Genomic DNA, 20,405 nt, shown 5'->3' with positions numbered 1-20,405 from the left:
AGATAAGTGCTGCCTGCACACATATAATATTGTCATATGCACAAAGTGGGAACAAGGCAATGGAAGCACTTTTATTTCTTTCACACACAGCCCTACAACTTCAGACTGTCTTAAAGATGCAACTGATACTGCACCGTAGACATACCAAGAGCACCTGTATTCTTAGATCCAAACTACAAAGACCTGTACAGTATGTCTACAATTGGGTAGTTTGGTCTAGTGCAATAATGGCTAACCTTTTACATCAGCGTGTGCCGGCCTGCGTGCTGGAAATGGCAAGTGCAACCATCTCACCTGGACCCTATGGCCCCGCTGGCTTTTGCGCATGCGGGAGCGCCGATACCTGGAAGAGCAACGGTCTGTCGTGCATGCACGAGCCAGCACCTGAACTTCCGGTTTTCAGCATGGACGCGCGTCTGACGAACAGCTGGCCATCGCGCATGTGTGCGACGTAAACCCGGAATTTCAGGTGCCGGCCTGCGCATGTGTGACAGAACGCCGCTCTTCCAGGTTTCGCCGGTCCCACACGCACAACGGCCAGCTGACCGGTGCGCACGTGTGCAAAGGAACGCGGAAGAGGAGCCAGCGAGGCCACGTATTCCTCGCGGGATGGTTCTGTGTGTCGTTTCCAACACGTGTTCCATAGGTTCGCCAACACGAGTCTAGTGGATAATGTCCTCAACTAAAAACCAGACCATCAATTCTAGAGCTACCTTAGGTATAAAAGCAGTCTGCGTGATTTGGGGCCAGTCTCTCTCTCAGCCCAACTCACTTCACAAGGCGGTTGTTGTGGAGAAAATAGGAGGAAACAACATTAGGTATGTTTATTGCCTTACGTTATTTATAGAAGTAATAAAGGCTGGTAATTGATGATGATGATGGTGAGAGAGAGAAGGAGAGGGAGAGGAAGAGGGAGGAAGAGAAGAAGAGGGGGAGAGAGAAATATTATTAATCCAATACCAAAATTCATTAGGACTTTACACCCAGGATTACCGTATTTTTTGGAGTATAAGACGCACCTTTTTCCCCCCTAAAAGGGGGTGAAAATTTAGGTGCATCTTATACACCGAATGTAGCCCCACCCACCCACTGGCCCCCACCCTTTGGCCTCTGCCTCGCAGCAGTTACCTTCTTTCAAGCAAAGAGCAAGAAAAAACAGCTCCTTTCAGCTTCAGCACAGCCTAATTAGCACAAGTTGATTGGATAGGCCTCCCGACTCTCAGCTGATTTACTCCCAGCTGTTTTGAGCAGGGCTCTGCTGCTTTGCCTCTGCTGCAAAGAGGTAAATTGCTGGAGCAGATTTTTTTTTTCCTTGTGCTAATCAAGCTATGCTGAAAACAAAAATGAAAGTAAAGCAGACTGTTTGCTGTTTGCTGCAAAGAGGCAAAATTGCTCAGAGGTAGAAGGAGATTTCTTTTTCTTCTTTTCCTCCCCAAAAAAGGTAGGTGCGTCTTATACTCCAGTGCGTCTTATACTCCGAAAAATACGGTACATTGTATAACTCAACCTGGATCACTTCAATGTTTCATTTATAGACATTCATCTTCCTGAAACAACTTGACATAATAATCATTTCCGTAGGGGAAGAGAAAACCACAGGAAATACTACATTAATATGCTTTGCACAATCCCTTCAGACATACAAGTTGACACAAACCCACTTCCTACTTTGGTAGTCTCAAAAACCGTAATATTATGCCAAGTCAGGGCTTCTTTACTTTCATGGAAAAACAAATTAAAACAAGCTAAAGGCGTTTCATGACTATGTATGCAGTTCTACATAACGATGCTACAGAATTTGTTAGTCAATGTTCTTCCTTCTTTGTATGATTTTTTTAAAAAGGTAACAGACATTCTTGGGAAAAAACCAAACATAATAATTAAGGGACCAGGCTAGAAAACAGGAGATTGTGAGTTCAAGTCCTGCCTTAGCCATAAAAACCAACTGGGTGACTTTGGGCCAGTCACTCTCTCACACTCCTAAATAATAAACTAAATATTCTGCACGTAGCCATTTGATCTAACTGAAGTCAGGGAATAAGGACTTAAATGATCTAATGCAAGCTACAATTCTGTTTCTATATTTGCAATGGACAATAACAAAACTCCACCCCACCCTCTACTAAAAGAAAACTGCAATCACTGATATTTAATGATATGCCTTCCACCATAGTTAGTTTCTTGTAAAGGCACTATTTTAGCTGCAAAGTCTACATAAAAAAGCAGATACACATAAACACACACACACCACAAAAACATCCCAGAAGGCTACTGTACATCTTTGCCTTGAAAGAGGAGCTTGAGCTGAGCCCAGATCTCAGGACCTCAAGACCCACTAGAGACAGGGAATGTGTTGATGCTACAGCCAAACATTACATAAGACTTCTTATTTTTAGTTCATGCTGTTAGCAGTGGAAAGGAATCTGAGCATCTACAGAGACACAGAAATGGAGTCCAGCTATTTTTATGCTTTTTATAGCAGAGAATCACATAGCAAGTTTTGCTTTGCTGCAGCCAAGCCCCCCTGGAAGAAACTGATATCAGTATAAGAAGAAACTTCCTTTTTTAAAGAAAATTTCTCTACACTTTTAATGTATGAGAAACTTACAGGAATTTCTTCCAATGAAAGCCAACTATCAAACTTGATTGAAGTAATCAGAATCACAGGCATTCTGCATATAAATCCAAGTAAAAACGTATGTGCACATGTTAATCTATCCCAGTCAGAATGGATAGAAAATCAGTTTCTGTCATATAAAATTCTAATACATTTCTGCCATAATTATCAAAATTGCAAATGTGCTACACTGCTAGAATTATCTTACTTCCAGATGGAGGGTAACATCACGTCTGGTTCACACATTACTGTGAATTTATCTAATTTTGCATTTTCAAAATAAAAAATTCATATGCTTTTTTTTTTGAAAAAAAATCTGCTCTTGTCCAAACTTAGAAGAGCAATTACTGTATCCAATTAAATTATAAGAAAGATGTCTACACTATTTATTTTTCATTAGACTTCCATCATCCTTTCCTACAGGAAAAAAAATCTTTCCTCCTTGTTGTCCCCCACAGATTGAATCCAGCGAGGCAGGCTGGGCTGAGAGACGGTAATCAGATCAGTGTTAGTGAGTTTCTATTGCTGAGAGTGGAGATATACAGGTAGTCCTTGACTTACAACCACATTTGAGCCCAAATTTCTGTTGCTAAGTGAGACATTTGCCCCATTTTGCGACTTTTCTTGCCACAGTTCTTAAGTGAATCCCTGCAGTTGTTCAGCTAGTAACACGATTGTTCAGTGAATCTCGCTTCCCCATTGACTTTACTTGTCAGAAGGGTGCAAAAAATGATCACATGACCTTGGGGCACTGCAACTATCATAAATATGAACCAGTTGCCAAGTATCCAAATTTTGATCATGTGACCATGGGGCTGCTGCAATGGATATAAGTATGAAAAACGGTCATCAGTCACTTTTTGTAACTTTGAGTGGTCATTAAATGAACTGTTGAAAGTCTAGGACTACTTGTATATGGGGTTTATGGTAACCTGCAAACAAAAACTATACACACTTTACTAAAAAAAACAAACAATTGCCTCAGGGAAAATTGCTTACAAAAATATGTATTTATTAAGCAATGTTGTTTTTCAGAGGTTTGCCAAAGTTTATTAATTTCTAATAAATTAAAAAATTGATAGGGTTATTAAATTATTATACAAATTTGCATGAAAGAAAAATTTTGAGAGAATTAGTGTTTGAATTTTTAATACAGGTAGCCCTCAGGTTCTGACCATATTAGAGCCTGCCTATTATGGTTATAAGTTATAATGGTCATAAACGTGACCAACATGATTTTACCACACTTTTTCTGACTGTTGTTAGCAAAAGTGACAGTTGTTATTGTGACTGCCGTAAGCAAACGATTGTTAAGTTGTTCACTATCAGTTCACTACTAGATGCTTCTGCTGTATTTTGAATAAAATTACTCAAACCAGATGATTAAACAGACACATAGCTAATATTTACAAGTGGTCCTTGACTTATGACTAATTGCTTAGTAATTATTGGTTGCTTGGCAATTTGGTTGCAAACATTTCATCCCCATTTGAGGAGACATCTTCAGTGTGCTTTGGATTGTGCTTGTCTGGGGGAGCACTGGCCTTTAAATATCTTTCTGAGTCCTGGTTTGATTTCAGACTGTATGATTGGCTGGCTGAAGTTGCTGAGTCATAGTCCTTGGTTTTAAGTACTGTTAAGTACTGTGTGATGTGAATTAGTGCTGGTGTTGTTGTTTGGATGTCTTCTGATGCTTAATAACTGTTCAAAGTTATGACTTACCATATTTTTCAAGTATAAGACCCACTTCCCCCCCCCCAAAAAAAAGAGGCTGAAAATTTGGGTGCGTCTTATACACCAAATGTAGCCCAGCTCATCCGCCGGCCCCCATCCTTTGGCTTCTGCCTCCCAGTAATTTGCCTCCTTGCAGCAAACAGCAAACAGCCTGTTTTAGTTTCAGCACAATCTGATTAGCACAAGCAGCTGATTGTCGGTTGGATCAGCCTCCCAAGGATCAGCTGTTTCAGGCTGCAGGGATTCTCATTACCTATTGTTGCTTTCCGTGTGCCCCATTTTCGGCCTCCGCATCCCATTTTCAGCCTCTGCGTGCCCCATTTTCCACCCATTCCAATCCCCGCTGCCCAAAACGAGTGGCAAATGAGGCCCACGGAGGCTGAAAACGGGATCCGGAGGCCGAAAATGGGACACATGTAGGCAGCAATAGACTATAGTAGTGATGGCTAACCTTTTTGCCATCACGTGCCAAAAGCAGGGAGAGTGTGGGGTGGTCACGCGCGTGCGTGCCCACACCCATAATTCTATGTACCCTGCCCCCCCCCGCGCAAGCACGCATGACTCCCTCTCCCATGGTCCCCCCGATTTTGGCATGTGATGGCATGGTGGGCCTGGTAGGCCCGTTTTTTGCCCTCCCCAGGCTCCAGAGGCTTTCTAGGAAAAAAAATCTTTCCCCACCCCCCCAGAGGCCCTCCGGAGGCCGGAAACAGCCCATTTGCCGACTTCTGGTGGGCCCAGAAGGCCTGAAAATCAGCTGGCCAGCGTGAACATGCGTACTGGAGCTGAGCTAGGGCAATGCTCGCGTGCCCACCAATATGGCTTCGCGTGCCAACTGTGGCACGCATGCCATAGGTTCGCCATCACGGGACTATAGCAATTCCTGCAGCCTGAAACACCTGATCCTCAGGAGTCCGATCCAACCGACAATCAGCTGCTTGTGCTAATCAGTCTGTGCTGAAACTGAAGCAGGCTGTTTGCCGCAAGGAGGCAAATTGCTGGGAGGCAGAGGCAGATTTTTTTTCTTGTGCTAATTAGACTGTGCTGAAACTGAAACTGAAACAGGCTGTTTGCTGCAAGGAGGCAAATTGCTGGGAGGCAAGGTAGATTTTTTTTCTTGTTTTTCTCCCAAAAAAAGGTAGGTGTGTTTTATAGTCCAGAGCATCTTATACTCTGAAAAATACGGTACCTGAAAAGAGGGACTTACAACCCAAAGTTTGATGTTATCCCACTGCGATCATGTAAGCATATTTTAGGTGCTCTGCAGTATGACCAAATTTACAGCCATTTGCAGCATCCCAGTCATGTGACCACATTTTACAATGATTTTATCAAAACCCAGCATTCCCGGGTTTTGGGGAAACCGCACCATAGTGAACAATGGGCTCACTTAACAATCGTGACATTCGCTTAACAACTGTGGCATTCACAATAATAACTGTCACTTTTGCAAAGAACAGTTACAGAAAGTGTGGTATAATTATGTTGGTCACATTTACGACCATTGCAATCATAATAGGCACCTGAGGACTACCTGTATTAAAAATTCAAGCACCAACTCTCTCAAAATATTTCTTTCATGAAAATTTGCATAATCATTCAATAACCCTATCAACTTTTACAATTCATTAGAAATAGTAACTTTGGCATATCTCTGCATAAATGACAGCAATTAATTCTATTACAATTTTTGGAGTTGTTTTTATATTTTTCTTCCATTGCTATCATCATTCTTTTGTCATTTCATCGTCATCACCATTACAAGAATTTTAAAAAAACTACTGCTCATTGTATTATAATTGATAAACTCATGGTTATAATGAAGCCCTACCAAGTCACAGTCTTTTAGACTACAAAGGAAAACATAAAATGCCAGGCAGCACAATCTATACACAAAGTTTTATTCTGTAACAAAAAATACCAATCATCTGGCTTCTAATGGTTTGCTTACAGATTATGGATAACTTTGCACCATATAGCCACATTAGGTAGAAATTAAAGAAAATGGCCAACAAAACTATAAAATAAAAAAGAGCCTGAGTGGCGTAGGAGGCTAATGCCTCCTAAGGCAGCATTTAACATCCAGCTGCCTACAATTACTGCTGGTTCGAATCTCACCAGGCTCAAGGTTGACTCAGCCTTCCATCCTTTCTAAGGTGGGTAAATTGAGGACCCAGTTTGTGGGGGCAATAAGCTGACTTTGTATAAATATATACAAAAGAATGAAGGCTATTGCTTAACGCATTGTAAGCCGCCCTGAGTCTCTGGAGAAGGGCGGCATATAAATCAAATTAAAAAAAAAAAAAAAAAACTGCTGCATAATTTTGAAATGTCACCATCTTTATTATATTGATTTTAATTAAAATTAAAATAGATATTCTATCTATTCTATTTAACTGTAAAAAGTCTTATAACAAAAACTAGGATATTCATTCATTTATTCGGAATCTTTATAAGATGCCTCAATCCATATGGATTCTGGCAAGCAAATAATATTTCCAAGTGTTTTGGTATTTGTTCAATGTGAAACAAATGGCTGTCAGAGATAAGGGATATCCTCTCCTCTTTATAGTTTACTCGGGGGCCCCAAACCAACCTTTTCATGCAGGCTTTTTAAATGTTTTATATGTTGCTGACTTCTAAAGGACTATGTGTGATTTTTAATGTTTATCTTTTTATACTGTAAATTGCCTAGACCCATCTGGAAAGAGGCAGCATATGAATTTGTAAAATAAATAATAAACTTCCTATGTATACGATTGTGGCTTTTTCAGAAATAGGTTTAATGTAAAAAAAGCAATGGAAGTAGAAAATTAAAACTGATCTTACTGGATGAATTGTTGATACGTATTTATGACAGTTGCAGTGTTCTGGGGTTATGTCAGTGGTGAAATGCACTTACCTTCACTACTGGTTCGGGAATGTGAGCTTGCGCACTCGCATGGGTGGAGCCTCCTGCCACCGGCGCTACCAGTTCACGCAAGCCGGATAGAGCTGGCCAGATTTCATCACTGGGTTATGTGATTACTTTTTGAGACCTTTTGATAAGAAAATCAATGGGGAAGCCCAATTTACTTAATAACTATACGACTAACTTAACAATTACAGTGATTCATTTAATAACTGTGGCAAGAAAGGTTGTAAAATGAGACAAAACTCACTTAACTGCCTTGCATAGCCATAGAAATGTTGGGTTCAATTGGGATCGTAAGTCGAGGGCTACCTGTAAAATTCAAGAAAGAATTCAAATTCATTCTTTCTCTCCCTTCCATTTGAATTAAGAGACCTGCTGTACTAAAAAGCAATTTAACTTTAAAAAAAAAAAAAAAGATTTTGAATGCTAGGAGAGCCCTTCAACACAAAATAGCTATTGGGAGAGTATTCCATGACAAAATAAGTACTTCTGGTGATCAATTTTCCTATGGCTGTAAAGATGACTCAGCAGCTAGATAGTGTAAGAGATAAGTAATAAATCCAAGATTGCATTGCAAGTAGGATATAATCAGGTACAACTAGCAAATTCTTATAAGGGTCAGTATGAACAGAGGATGTAAGGTATGTGGTATGTAAAGAATGTTAAGTATCTTGGGGAAAATGCTTCCTTTCCTTAATAGCAATACTATTAAGCAATTTCTTACACTACAAGGATTTTAAGTTCTCCAGCAGCCATAGGATATCAGTAACTAAACACGTAAACATTTTAATACTTCTGCATTTATCTCCTGCTATCATGTAGGAATCCTACAGATTGCACTGCAAATTCATTCCTATGTACTTGTAGACCAAAACTGGTTTGCAATTTGTAATGCCCTAAATGCTATCTATTATACAGTTCAAGTATATTTGTATCTACAGTAATGCTTAGCAAAAGTGCAGTACATCAGCAGAAAAGTAGATAATGTATTAAGATACTACATAAGCACTGCTAGTATCAGAGACAGAGATACAGCAGGAGGATTACTGAGATTCTATAAAAGCACCCAAATCTTTTAGTATAAACATAGCACATCTGCCATTTAAGGAAACCACTTAGGTCAAACATTTTGCTGCAGCTATTTCATCTCTACAGGAAATAAATCCTAGATTCATACAGCAATCATGATCCGATTTATCCCAATCCCAGCTCAGGCAGCTTTATGCCACTCTGCTAACAAGATCAAGGCAGGTTAAACAGGATTTATCCAGGCTGATCAGAGATGGATTAGATAATGAAACCCAACTACATAAAGCTATCTGCTCCTGAAGGGGATCACGAATGGCACAAAGAAATGCATGGCACAGTGTCCATACTTCTTGATACCATATATTGTATCAAGATATTGTTTCCAGCTCTGCTCTTTGGCCTGGAATTTAAAATATCATACATGAAGCATGCTTATATCTAGACGTTTAAGTCTGCTTAGGTACTGAATTACTGTACCATTACTTGCTCCTCTGCAATCTAAATCTGTTTGTAGCAATAATAGAAAACTGCCAAATCTGGGGTGCAAAAATTTATACTAGTTTTTTTGCATCTACTAATACCAAGTTTATGGATCTATAGTTTTTTGCACTCCAGAACTGGTAACTGTATACTACAAATAATAGCTTGTATTAACCTAGGTTAAGTTCGCACATCTTGCTAAATCATATTAAGGTGCTTGTTTTTTATGTAACTGATTATGAGAATCCGGCTATACTTGTAACCCATCATTTAATGAGCCATGGTGGAGCAGTGGTTAGAGTGCATTACTACAGGCTACTTCTGCTGACTGCTAGCTGCCTGCAATTTGGCAGTTCAAATCTCACCAGGCTCAAGGTTGACTCAGCCTTCCATCCTTCCGATGTGGGTAAAATAATAATAATAGTAATAATAATAATAATAATTTTATTTCTATACCGCCCTTCTCCCGAAGGACTCAGGGCAGTGTACAGCCAATTTAAAAACACAAATGAGGACCCAGATTGTTGGGGGGGGCAATATGCTGACTCTGTAAACTGCTTAGAGAGGGCTGTAAAGCACTGTAAAGCAATATATAAGTCTGAGTGCTATTTCTATTTATGGGTGTGATTTATGAACTCAATTCATTCTTGTGCAGCATATGCAAACCACTGACTTTCTAATAGTTAGGTAAAAATGGAAATGTAGAAGAAATATCATGGCAATTTAATTGTGAAATGTGAAAAATATCAGCAACAAAATCCACTGAAGCAGATATTTTTTTGTAATTTTAGTAATTCCAGCTAGCAACTTTGGGAATCTTAGTATAATCCATCTATAAAGCACAAGGCTGAGGAATGAAGTGTAACTTAAAAAGAAAAAAAATGCAGTATTTTCACATGTCTAATAGGTGATATATAATCATGGTAATTAATTACCAATAGCTGAAGATAATATTTGTCATCATATCTATTTTTATAATACAATTCCCTGATTAAAAGGTGATCAGCTGTAAGCACTAAAGGAGATTCAACTTTTTTATGATAGTATTAATTCATATAAGAAATCTAATTAATCAGGAAGAAAGGGTCTATCACCAATATTCATTGTATTGTGGTGTGATAGGTTCATTATTTTGCTTACTGTACTGAAAACCCTGCAAAAAACAACAACAACCAATAAACCCTAAGTTGACAGTAGAGTTCTATCTCCATTTGGACTGAACAGTAGTAAAGAAACTATATATTTGTAGTATAACTAACTGAAATGTTTACTATTAAGAATAAAGAAATATGCTTGTAAAACTAATATGTTAAAATTCTTCCAATAAACAAAAAGGACAAAATAATAAACAAAAAGGACAATGCAATATTGGCTTGGATCAACACATCTGAAACTTCCCTTGTGAAACTGATTATGAGGACCGGATGACCTTGCTGAATGATATGGAATATAGGACAGAAGTGCATGGTAGGGGAAAAATCATTTCTGGCCTTCATCCAATTCTTCCCTCTTGATGCTTCTATGCCATTACCCTTGGGATTCAGAAGATTCTCCAATGCCCAAAGGATCCTTTGAGAAAGGAACAGATTGCTGGAAAAGTCAAGATCTGTTACATGCCACTATATACACCAAAAATTAAATGGATCCAAACCATAAAATGGAAGGCTGTTAGAGCAGCATGGATTTTTTTTCCCCAACATGGTTTCTTGGACAAACCAAGAACTTTACACAGGTTGTTTACACAGCCACATGTGGCTTCCAGTACCCCATCTCAAACGGGATGAAAATAGGACCATCTATTATCTAACTATCAACTTTTTATGGCCAACCATCTCACAAGAAGTAACTTTGGTGGCATACAATTAAATAAGTATATAAAAGTAATCATTGTTTTTTAAAAATATAAAACAGTCTTTATTCAAATACAAACCACTAGAGAGAGTAAATTATGCACAAAGATGGAGCCATTTAGTATCACTGGTACCCTGGGACCCCCAATCTGATGATTTAGCCAGGTCTTGAAGGATTTATGGAACATTAACAGGGATGGAGCTAACTTCACTTCAGAAGGGGGGGGAGGATGTCCCATAAGGTGGGCATCACAGCCAAGAATCTGGCATTCTAGAACCCACCAAGTGGTAAATTCCTGGTAGACAGGACCCAAAGTTTGCCTTCTCTGCCCAATCTAATGGAATGTGCAGAAATATTTGAGAAGAGATGGTATCTCAGATATCCCTGTCCCATACCATGAAGGTCTTTAAAGGTTAAACCAGCACCTTCTATTGAAGCCAGAAACAAGCTGGCAATAATGCAGCTCATGGAGCAGAAGTGTGACAATTGCTATTCCACAAACACATATAACTGTCTGTCCTATTGCCTTCCGCAGCAGTTGAAGCTTGTGGATACTCAAGGACAGTCCCATATAGAGAACATTGCAGTAGTTCAATCTGGAGGTGGCTAGGAAGTAAATGTGAACAGAGCTCCTGATCCAGGAACAGTGCAACTGAAATACAAAATGAAGCTGTGCAAAGGCCCTCCTAACCATAATTGCAATTGCTGCTCAAGCAGGAATTATGGATCTAAGAGGACCCCCAAATTGTGCCCCAGGTTTGCCAGGGGGCAGTGCAACCCTCTCCAGCACAAAAGATGGCATACCGTATTTTCCGGCGTATAAGACGACTTTTTAACACATGAAAATCTTCTCAAAAGTCAGGGGTCGTTTTATATGCCGGGTGTCATTCTCCTGTAACCAAGCAGACCAGCCCGAAAGGCTCTGACGAGCCTTAAATGGCTCTAGCGATCCAAGCTCTGACGATCCCAGCTGCGTTGCCTGTTAATCAGGCAACTCAGCTTGGATCGCCAGAGCCACGTAAAAGAAAAAAAGTTTTCCCCTCCAGCTTGCTTACCTTAGCTGCTAGTCGCAACACTTGCCTTGCTTCGCTTGCCTGAATCCATTCCATCAGCAAGCCACTCCCTGCCTGCAATCAAACAGGCAGGGAGTTGTGGACTTCAAATCCCAGAATTCCTCAGCCAAAGCTGGCTGAGGAATTCTGGGAGTTGAAGTCTACAAGTCTTAAAGTTCCCAAGGTTGGAGACCCCTGTTCTATTGGGTAAGTTTTTTCCCCCTTTGGGAGCTTTAAAAAAAATAGTTAATTGGGGTTTTTTTTAGTTGTTCTTTTTTAGACCTAGCCATTTAAAGTTTAGGAAGTTTTAAATTTAGTTTTCATATAAAAATAAAAATAAAATAAAATAATATTTGTGCAGCTTTCTGAGATTTAGTGTGTTTCTGTAGTGTTTCACCCTAACTACACAAACACACAAAATCTCACAAAGCTGTATGTGGAATTTTGTGTGTGTAAAGTGTGAAAGTTGTTTTTGGGGGCTTTTTGGGGCTGTGTGAGGTTCCTGCTTGTTGCAGGGGCCATTTTGGGTCTAGCACAGCTGCTTTTACATTGTGGGTGAGCCAGTTGATGTTTTTTAATTTTTATTTGGTGTGCGTTGGAAGAGGGGTAGTCTTATACGGCGAGTATAACCCAAACCCTATATTTTAACAGGAAAAGTCGGGGGTCGTCTTATACGCCCAGTCGTCTTATACGCCGGAAAATACGGTAGTTCTAGAACCAGCAGGCCCCCAAAGCTAAAGCCATTCAGTTTTGCCAACATTCATCTGAAGCCTGTAGTTTTATTTGCAAATAATAATATTAAAGATTCTAACTACCAGGAAGAATGAATCCTTACATTTAAAGAGCACCTGTCATTTCAGATTCATCACGGCAGTGCTTCTTTAGTGGGCATCCATTCACCTGCTGCCTGCCATGTCCCTCACCTTGTTGTGTCACTGCCACACCACCAGCCATCCCTTTAAAGTGAATGGGACTGTCAGTGAGTCAACAGCGGGTCAGAGGAGGAGCCGCTGCAGGACAGAGATGACAGTTGCTCTTTAAAAGTTATGATTTAAATCAAGTTGATTTAAATCAAGCCTTTTTACTAGTGATTTAAATCACGATTTAAATCACTAGTAAAGAGGCTTGATTTAAATCAACTTGATTTAAATCAAATCCACCCTGCCCAAAAACCAGCCATTTGTCCCCTTCCAATTATTATTATTTTCTAGACTAGACGACCGTGCCTAGTTGGGTCATGGTTTCAGAGATACTTCCTTACCTAACCAGTGAAACAGACCAGTGGGAGTCAGTGAAAACTTCTAACCTCCTGATGTCTTCCCCACTCAGTTTCCTTGTGGAAAGCTGGCAAGAAGCACTGGAAGCCTTCCTTCCTTCCTTCCTTCCTTCCTTCCTTCCTTCCTTCCTCCCATCCATCCATCCATCCATCCATCCATCCATCCATGTGTTCCTCCCTTCCTTAATTCTTTTCCCCTTGTTTTCTTCCTCCTTGTTCCTTCCTTCCTTTCCTCTCTCCCATCTGTTTGTTAGTTTCTTTCTTCCTTCCCTCCCTCCAAACTCTTCCTTCCTCCCTCCCTCCTTCTCTTCCCTTTCTTTCCTCTGACTTCCTTCCAGCAACATTGAGTTTAGACTTCCTACTGGCTTTTCCCACAAGGAAGCTTAATGACTTAAGTTTAATAGATAATAATGGGTGGATTTAATAAATAATAATGGGTGTCACAGGAATTAGGGATGGTTCGTGGCGATATGGTGGAGGCTTGGGATGGGTGCATAGTAGGCATGAGAGGTGCGGTGAAAGCTGGGGAAGGCACATAGGGGTGCAGACCAGGAAAGGTGCACAGGGGGTATGTAAGAGTTGCCATGTGCAACAAGAAGAACATGCAGGAAGTTGTCAGGAGTGTTGGAAATGATGATCACATGACTGTGGCTGATTGTGGCAGCACCGTAACACCAACTTTTCAAAATTTCATTTCACAGAAGTAATGAATCCTGGATTTTGGATGTAAGTTATCCTATGTGAGATATGTTGATTCAAAAATTGTTGCCCTATGATGTATCATTCATTTCACCAATTATGAGCAAACAGACATCAGAGTTTTAATAATATACACATAAATTTTCTTTTCTTTTATGTACACTGAGAGCATATGCACCAAGACAAATTCCTTGTGTGTCCAATCACACTTGGCCAATAAAAAATTCTAAATCTACAAGGTAAGCAAGCCTTAATATCTAAAAAATTTTTTTAAAGTATGCAGAATTATGCGAATATTAAAAAGTAGTACTACTGTATTGTCGGTGTCAACAACAGAATGACTACCAACGCCACCTACTTACTTGCCCAAGGAAAGCTAGCAACATATTATATTTCTGTTAAATATAGTTTTGTTTTAGGCAATTTTTCTGAGTATAGAGCATATTAGCTTTGTAGTTCATAATGAAGTTTCACAACAACTCATCTGCTCTTCAAACAGTTAAAACTATCAAAGATGGTACAGCCTCCAGTTTCATAAGTTCAGGTGTTACTAAACATACAAAAATTCTGACATTTTCAAATACAACATAACAGCCATCATACTATTCCCTTCAGGATATGTTATGCAGAATGCACAAAAAAGTAAACAGTAGTAAACAAAAGAAAATAGACAGGAGATAAAACAAAAGGAAAGAAAATTTAACTAGATCAAGTCGAAGTGCAAAAATTCATATATCCCCAAGTCAAATTGTATGTTTCAATAAATCTCTAGAGTGAATAAAAACTGATACAACTTCTGCATGAAACACCTACTTATTATATGTGAAATTATATGGAGATTCAAAATTAGAAAAGAGTGAATATAGTAGGTGTTTTGAAATATTTCCTTTGGCAGAAGTAATAGCTTTTTTCCTTTAGACTGATAAATCTTTTTGTTTCTGTTTTGAGAATTGTTCCTCACTATTCCTTATAAAAATTTCTAGCTCAGAAATAATCAGGATTCTTGCAGGCACTGCATGTTTGAGATCTCCCCACAGATTTTCAACAGTATTCCACCAGGATCTGAACAGGCCATTCCAAAACATTTTTCCTCTTTCCTGTAGGTCAGGGGTCCCCAACCTCCAGTTCATGGCACCGGGCCCCACAAACAAGCAAAGCCCCATCCGCAGGATGCAGACACTGTAGCACACGAAAGCTCTCTCCATGGTACCGGTCCCTGGTACCCCAAAAGATTGGGGCCGCTGTTGTAAATAATTTAATGTTAATTTAATGTTAATTTGATAGCATGATTCAGATTACTGTCTACCAAAACATCCAAACTCTTTTCAAGCTTTAGTTTGAAACAGAACCTGTTCATTTTGGAATTCAGTGAAACTTACAATTTGATCTAAAGTTTTTCATGTAAGTGTATTTCCCCATATTATTGGAACCGGGCTAACCATCCTTGCTTCCATCATGCTCATACACCAATTCATAGATCGATCGTCTATTATTTAAACTTCTCACTTTTTTAAAGATCTCATCAATGACATTTAACTATAATATTCTCGCTCTTCCTTTTCTTTTCAACTTATTCACTCTTCCTTCATATATTGTTCTACAACTTGAATGCATTCTTTCTATACGACCATTTCAAGATTCTTCTTTCATCCTCACCTCAAAATCCTTTGTTTCCTAATTAAATCAGAATCTTTCAAATGAAAAACTAATGGAAAACAAAATTTATTTGTAATTTACATGCAGTATTTTATTCAGGAGCTCAAGGCAGCATAGATAGCATTCCTTCTTTCTATTTTTCCCTACAATAACCTTTTGAGGCAGGTTGGGCTGAGAGAGAATGAATCTGATTCATGAGGACTGACTACAATCTAGGTTTTCTCAGTGCCATTCCAATAGCATTACCTCTACATCATACTGGTTCCCTAAACGAAGAACTTCTGCATGAAAGTGATGCAGTATGTAGCTTAGAGTTTATCCCAAAACAATATCCTTTCTGTAATTTCTGGTAAACTTTCTGGTTCCTCTCTGCCATTTTTATTACTTGCAATTTGTAATATGGTAGATGTGAACCATACCCTCTAGGCTCTTTCACACTGTTGTAACATCTGTAGATGGTAGTAGCCAAAGAATGCTATCAACCTTTAACGCTGTTTCCATAAGAAGAAATGGGAAAATCTGTTTGAAGTATACAGCTATATACAGTTGACTATTATTAATTTTATTTCAATTTTTTAAAAAAAACCAAGCGTAGAATCTTAAATAAGGCTTGTCAAAGAACACTTATCCTAGAATCAGTTTCCTTATAAAACCTCATGTCCTATTCTACAAATCCCTCTACTATGGTCATCGTAACTAAGTAGCTTTGCCTATCGTTTTCACCCAAGCCACATGTTTCAAGCTAGCAACTGTAGTAAGCAGACATAAAAATTTCTAAAGCTAACAGGAATATTTATTCAGAGCACTGTTTAATTCTTCTAATTTAATTGTTTGTGGTACTTTTTTAGTTTTTAATCATGTTGTAAGCTGCCCAGAGTTGCTGTATCAATGAGATCTGTGCCATAAAAGTTGAACAAATAAATATGGATCCAGACCTGTATGTCAAAAAGCAACAAAGGCCACACGTAATTCAAAATATAATTGTGTATTAAAATATATCAGGATTCTTTTGCACAGAAAATCTTTGCTCTGCTTGAGGTTGCCATTCTTATGGCAAGCTGGGTGATATCTGAACAGAGATACTGAATCCAAAATCCATATTGAGGCAACAGCCCTATCAGGTCAACTCCAGATTGCAAAATAGCATATACCCTTTTGAAACTTCTGGAACTTTTCACATAACATGAGGATAAAATAAACCTTTAGAAAAAGGGAGGTGGTAAATGCTATACAGCTCATGCCCCCAAAAGAATTTCAGTTGCTCTTTATTTATTTTTTTGTTTTAATCGGTTCACATCTGTACTTACTTTTTGTAGGAAATGTCAGTTGCTCTTTGGCCAGATGAGTTGGCCAACATATAATGTGAATGAACTCTATTTGCTATCTTTATTATGAACAAATGTTTATTTTTTTCAAAGAACCCACAGATTCACCTGCTTTATGACTCACATAAAGCTTTATAAATTCAAAGTAATTCCATTTGAAATACAATCCTAGGAATGTCCATTCATAAAAAAGTTATTCAAGGTTCAATAGGAGTAACAGTTCACTGCTACAAATGTCTGTTACAGAAATAAGTTCTTCAGCGTGAGGCTTACTTCCAGAAAGGTATGGATAAGATTACATCCTTGCACCCAGGTGAGTATTATCTAGCTGCAGTCTTAAGACAGAAAGTAAGAGCCTTGGTAGTGCAGTGGTCTAAGGCACCCTGTTATTAAGCTAGTTATTAAGACCAGCTGCCTGCAATTACTGCAGGTTCGAATCTCGCCAAGGCTCAAGGTTGACTCAGCCTTCCATCCTTTCCAAGGTACATAAATTGAGGACCCAGTTGTGGGGGCAATAAACTGACTTTGTATAAAATATACAAAAGGATGAAGGCTATTGCTGAGCAAATTGTAAGCCACCCTGAGTCTCTGGAGAAGGGCGGCATATAAATTAAAGCAAAAAAAAAAAAAAAGAAAGAAACAAGATCAAAGTGGCTTCCTAAAACACTGGCTACAGTTCTTCCAAAATTAAATAACGAAGGCATTGGGAGCCCTAAGAAACTTTCTTAAAGTTTGGGTTATTACTCTAGATGAGCTACCTTCAAAGACGAATCCTTATTATGTCCTGGACTACAATCTACCTTTATTGGAGGTGGTGAAAGCTGCAAATCAACACACCTTCAGGTTACCCACACTGAGGAAATCTAATCCAGATGAAAAGAGCAACCACCTAAACCATCGGGTGCTCATTCCACTCCAGGCTTCCTCATTCTGATCATCAGTCCCTTCGAAAATGCCCTAATGGATTGAGGCTTCCCAGCACGCGGCCGTGCAACAAAACACCGGTCTACGTAGGTGCAACCTCTACGTCCACTACCACTCGTGTCCCAGCCAGGGCGCTGCTCTGTAGGGAGCCCTCAGGGAGGGAGGCCGTGAGGCATTTCGCTCTCCTCCTCCAAGACCGAGCCCGGTGGGGGCTCCTGGGCCTCTCCTATTTGCGAATGCCTGCCTGCTCGCCTGGCTGCACCCCCCCACCCTCGACACCCCAAGAACGGGCTCCTCCACGGGACTAGCATCCTGCTGCCCGAGCTCCGCTGAGCCCACCCGCGCTGCGCGTGAACGTGGGCGAGGGAAGCGCGCCTTTTACGGCCACCGGGGGACCGTCGAGGGTGGCGGCACCGCCGCCAATGCTGCTAACCTGCATGCCGCCTCCGTCCGCCTCCGCCTCCGTCCGCAGCCTCTTGCTCTGGCCGCTCTCGGCTCCGTCCCCGCCGGACATGGGCTGCTCCAGTTCGGATTCCCGCTTGAGCCCTCGAGGGGCTGGGACGCCGACGCCGGGCACGAGCTGCTGGTGCTGGATGCCCTCCGCCATCCGAGCCGGACCCCGGCCGCCCCGCTTCCCCTAGGGGGAGCCGCTGCAGCCGCCGCCGCCGCCGCCGCCGCTTCACAGTCCCCACAAGCCGACCACCGATCGCTCTTTCTCCGCCGCGGTTCTCAGGCCCAGCCCGCCGGGTCCAGCCAGGACCCCCGGGAGCACGGCTGGAAGACGTCTCTGCCCCCGCCGAGGGGAGCCCTGCGAGCAGACGGCCCCAGCGGAAGCCCCCGCCGCGAGACACCTCGGACAAGGGCCCGCCGAGCAGCGCTGAAAGCCCCGGAGGAGATCGCGGCGGCCCCAGCAAGAGCAATCGCCGCCAGAGACGTGGAGGGAGGGAGGGGGGAGGGAGGAGGGAGGAAGAGAGGCCGAAGCCCTTCGATTGTCTTCGGAAAAGCCGGAAAGGAGTTACGGCGCCCTACGATCCCCTCCTTCCTTCCCGTTCGGCAATCTTCGTAAATGGCGAAGAGGGCTGGTGGGGGGAGGAGGGGAGGCGAAGGGCGGAGCTACTGGCGGTACTTGATACTTCGCCCGGGAAGGGCGGTTCGGCGGGCGCGTTGAGAGGAGGGAAGGCCGGAGGTGGCTGATTTTGTCGGGCGGCGGCAGAGGAAGCCAGGCGCTCGGGGCGGCGTTTTTTTTTCCCCCCCCCAGCTAAGGCGATGCAAGATGAAGTGCAAGATCGTTGGGTCTCTATTTTATAGATAAAACAATCAGTGTCCTCTCATGTCTGTCTGTCTGTCTCTCTCCCCACGCGAAGAAACCGCGCTAGACAGTCACATTCCTTAGTTCGGTTCCTTCGCTGCCAGCGCCAAACGGTAAACGTTTATAATCGCTCCCCTTTTTCTAAAAGGGGGAGCATTCCCGGGATTCCAATTTGCGACCGTAAATACTTCAAACACTAAACCCGCAAGCTTACCGCGAAGCTTATGGAATTTAATTTGGAGATAGTATGGTTTAGGATTGTTATTTTCCGCGTATTGGAAGGCACTTTCATGCCTTCCATTGAGGACCTGTATACTGCACGAGTCAAGAAGAGGGCTGTGAAAATATCTACAGACCCCTCACATCCTGGGCATAAACTGTTTCAACTCCTACCCTCAAAACTACGCTATAGAGCACTGCACACCAGAACTAGACACAAGAACAGGTTTTTCCCGAACGCCATCACTCTGCTAAACAAATAACTCCCTCAACACTGTCAAACTATTTACTAAGTCTGCATTACTATTAATCTTCTCATCGTTCCCATCACCCATCTCCTTCCACTTATGATTGTATGACTGTAACTTTGTTGCTTGTATCCTTACGATTTATATTGATATTGTTTTCTGATTGCTTATTTGTACCCTATGACTATCGTTAAGTGTTGTACCTTATGATTCTTGATGAACGTATCTTTTCCTTTATGTACACTGAGAACATATGCACCAAGACAAATTCCTTGTGTGTCCAACCACATTTGGCCAATTAAAAAAATCTATTCTATTCTATTCTTTTAATTATGTATTTCTGTATACACACTTACATACACTTTGTCTTTCTCTCTGGTCAAGCCCTCCTGAAGTCTTTGTATTAGATACAGAAGGGTCAAAAAGGAAATCCGGTGATCAACGGGAACCAAAATCTTTCTAAGTTTGAGAAGAAAGACTTTTAGGGAGATCATTAATTACTAATGCTTTACCATTTGAACATAGCAGAGATTAGGTGTTGGAACAATATGGTAGATACTATTGGTGTGCTAAAAATTCTGCATTTTCAACCATTGTTAAACTTGATTGAAAAGATTGTATAAAAGCATATTTGACAATGTTAGGTAAAAGATTTTGCTTTTCAGCTATCACTGTTGTGCAGTGTTTCTCAACTTTGGCAGCTTTTAAGATATGGACTTCAATTCCCAGAATTCCATATCTGGCATGGTGGCTGGGGAATTCTAGGACTTTAAAAGTGCATATCTTAAGTTGCCAAAATTGAAAAACACGGCCCAGTGAGTTGAGATGTCCAGGAAGTAGGTGTGTGTAATGAGTATTTAATGTTGTGTAACCTTCCTATGTCACAAATCAGACAGTAGAAGAGAAGTTCTTAGTCTTAAGGAAGATTTCATGACATAACTCAATCCCAATCAATTTTTTCAGATCTAGAGGTCTGATAAATAGAAAGGTTGCAGAATGATAAAGAAACATGTAACTGGCGGAAAAAAGTAAAATCCAATCTCAGCTTGTATATTTAGAAGTGTTTCTCACTGCT

At 40.8% G+C, this 20,405-nt stretch overlaps 1 protein-coding gene across 6 annotated transcripts in view; it reads right to left on the bottom strand.

The window, feature by feature from the left end:
* RBFOX2 (RNA binding fox-1 homolog 2) overlaps positions 1–18,191 on the bottom strand; it is a 221,536-nt gene extending 203,345 nt beyond the window's left edge. For all 6 annotated transcript variants that reach the window (XM_070947652.1, XM_070947651.1, XM_070947653.1 and 3 more), the window contains exon 1: positions 17,988–18,191. In XM_070947652.1, the coding sequence (XP_070803753.1) occupies positions 17,988–18,161 (174 nt within the window). In that variant the 5' untranslated portion in view covers positions 18,162–18,191. The remainder of the gene's footprint in view (positions 1–17,987) is intronic.
* Positions 18,192–20,405: the final 2,214 nt, after the last annotated feature.

This window comes from Pituophis catenifer, unplaced genomic scaffold, assembly GCF_029215685.1.
Source record: "Pituophis catenifer annectens isolate HBS135680 unplaced genomic scaffold, rPitCat1.0.hap2 SCAF_7, whole genome shotgun sequence".
In the NCBI taxonomy this organism is placed as follows: Eukaryota; Metazoa; Chordata; class Lepidosauria; order Squamata; family Colubridae; genus Pituophis; species Pituophis catenifer.
This window is presented reverse-complemented; position numbering and strand designations above follow the sequence as displayed.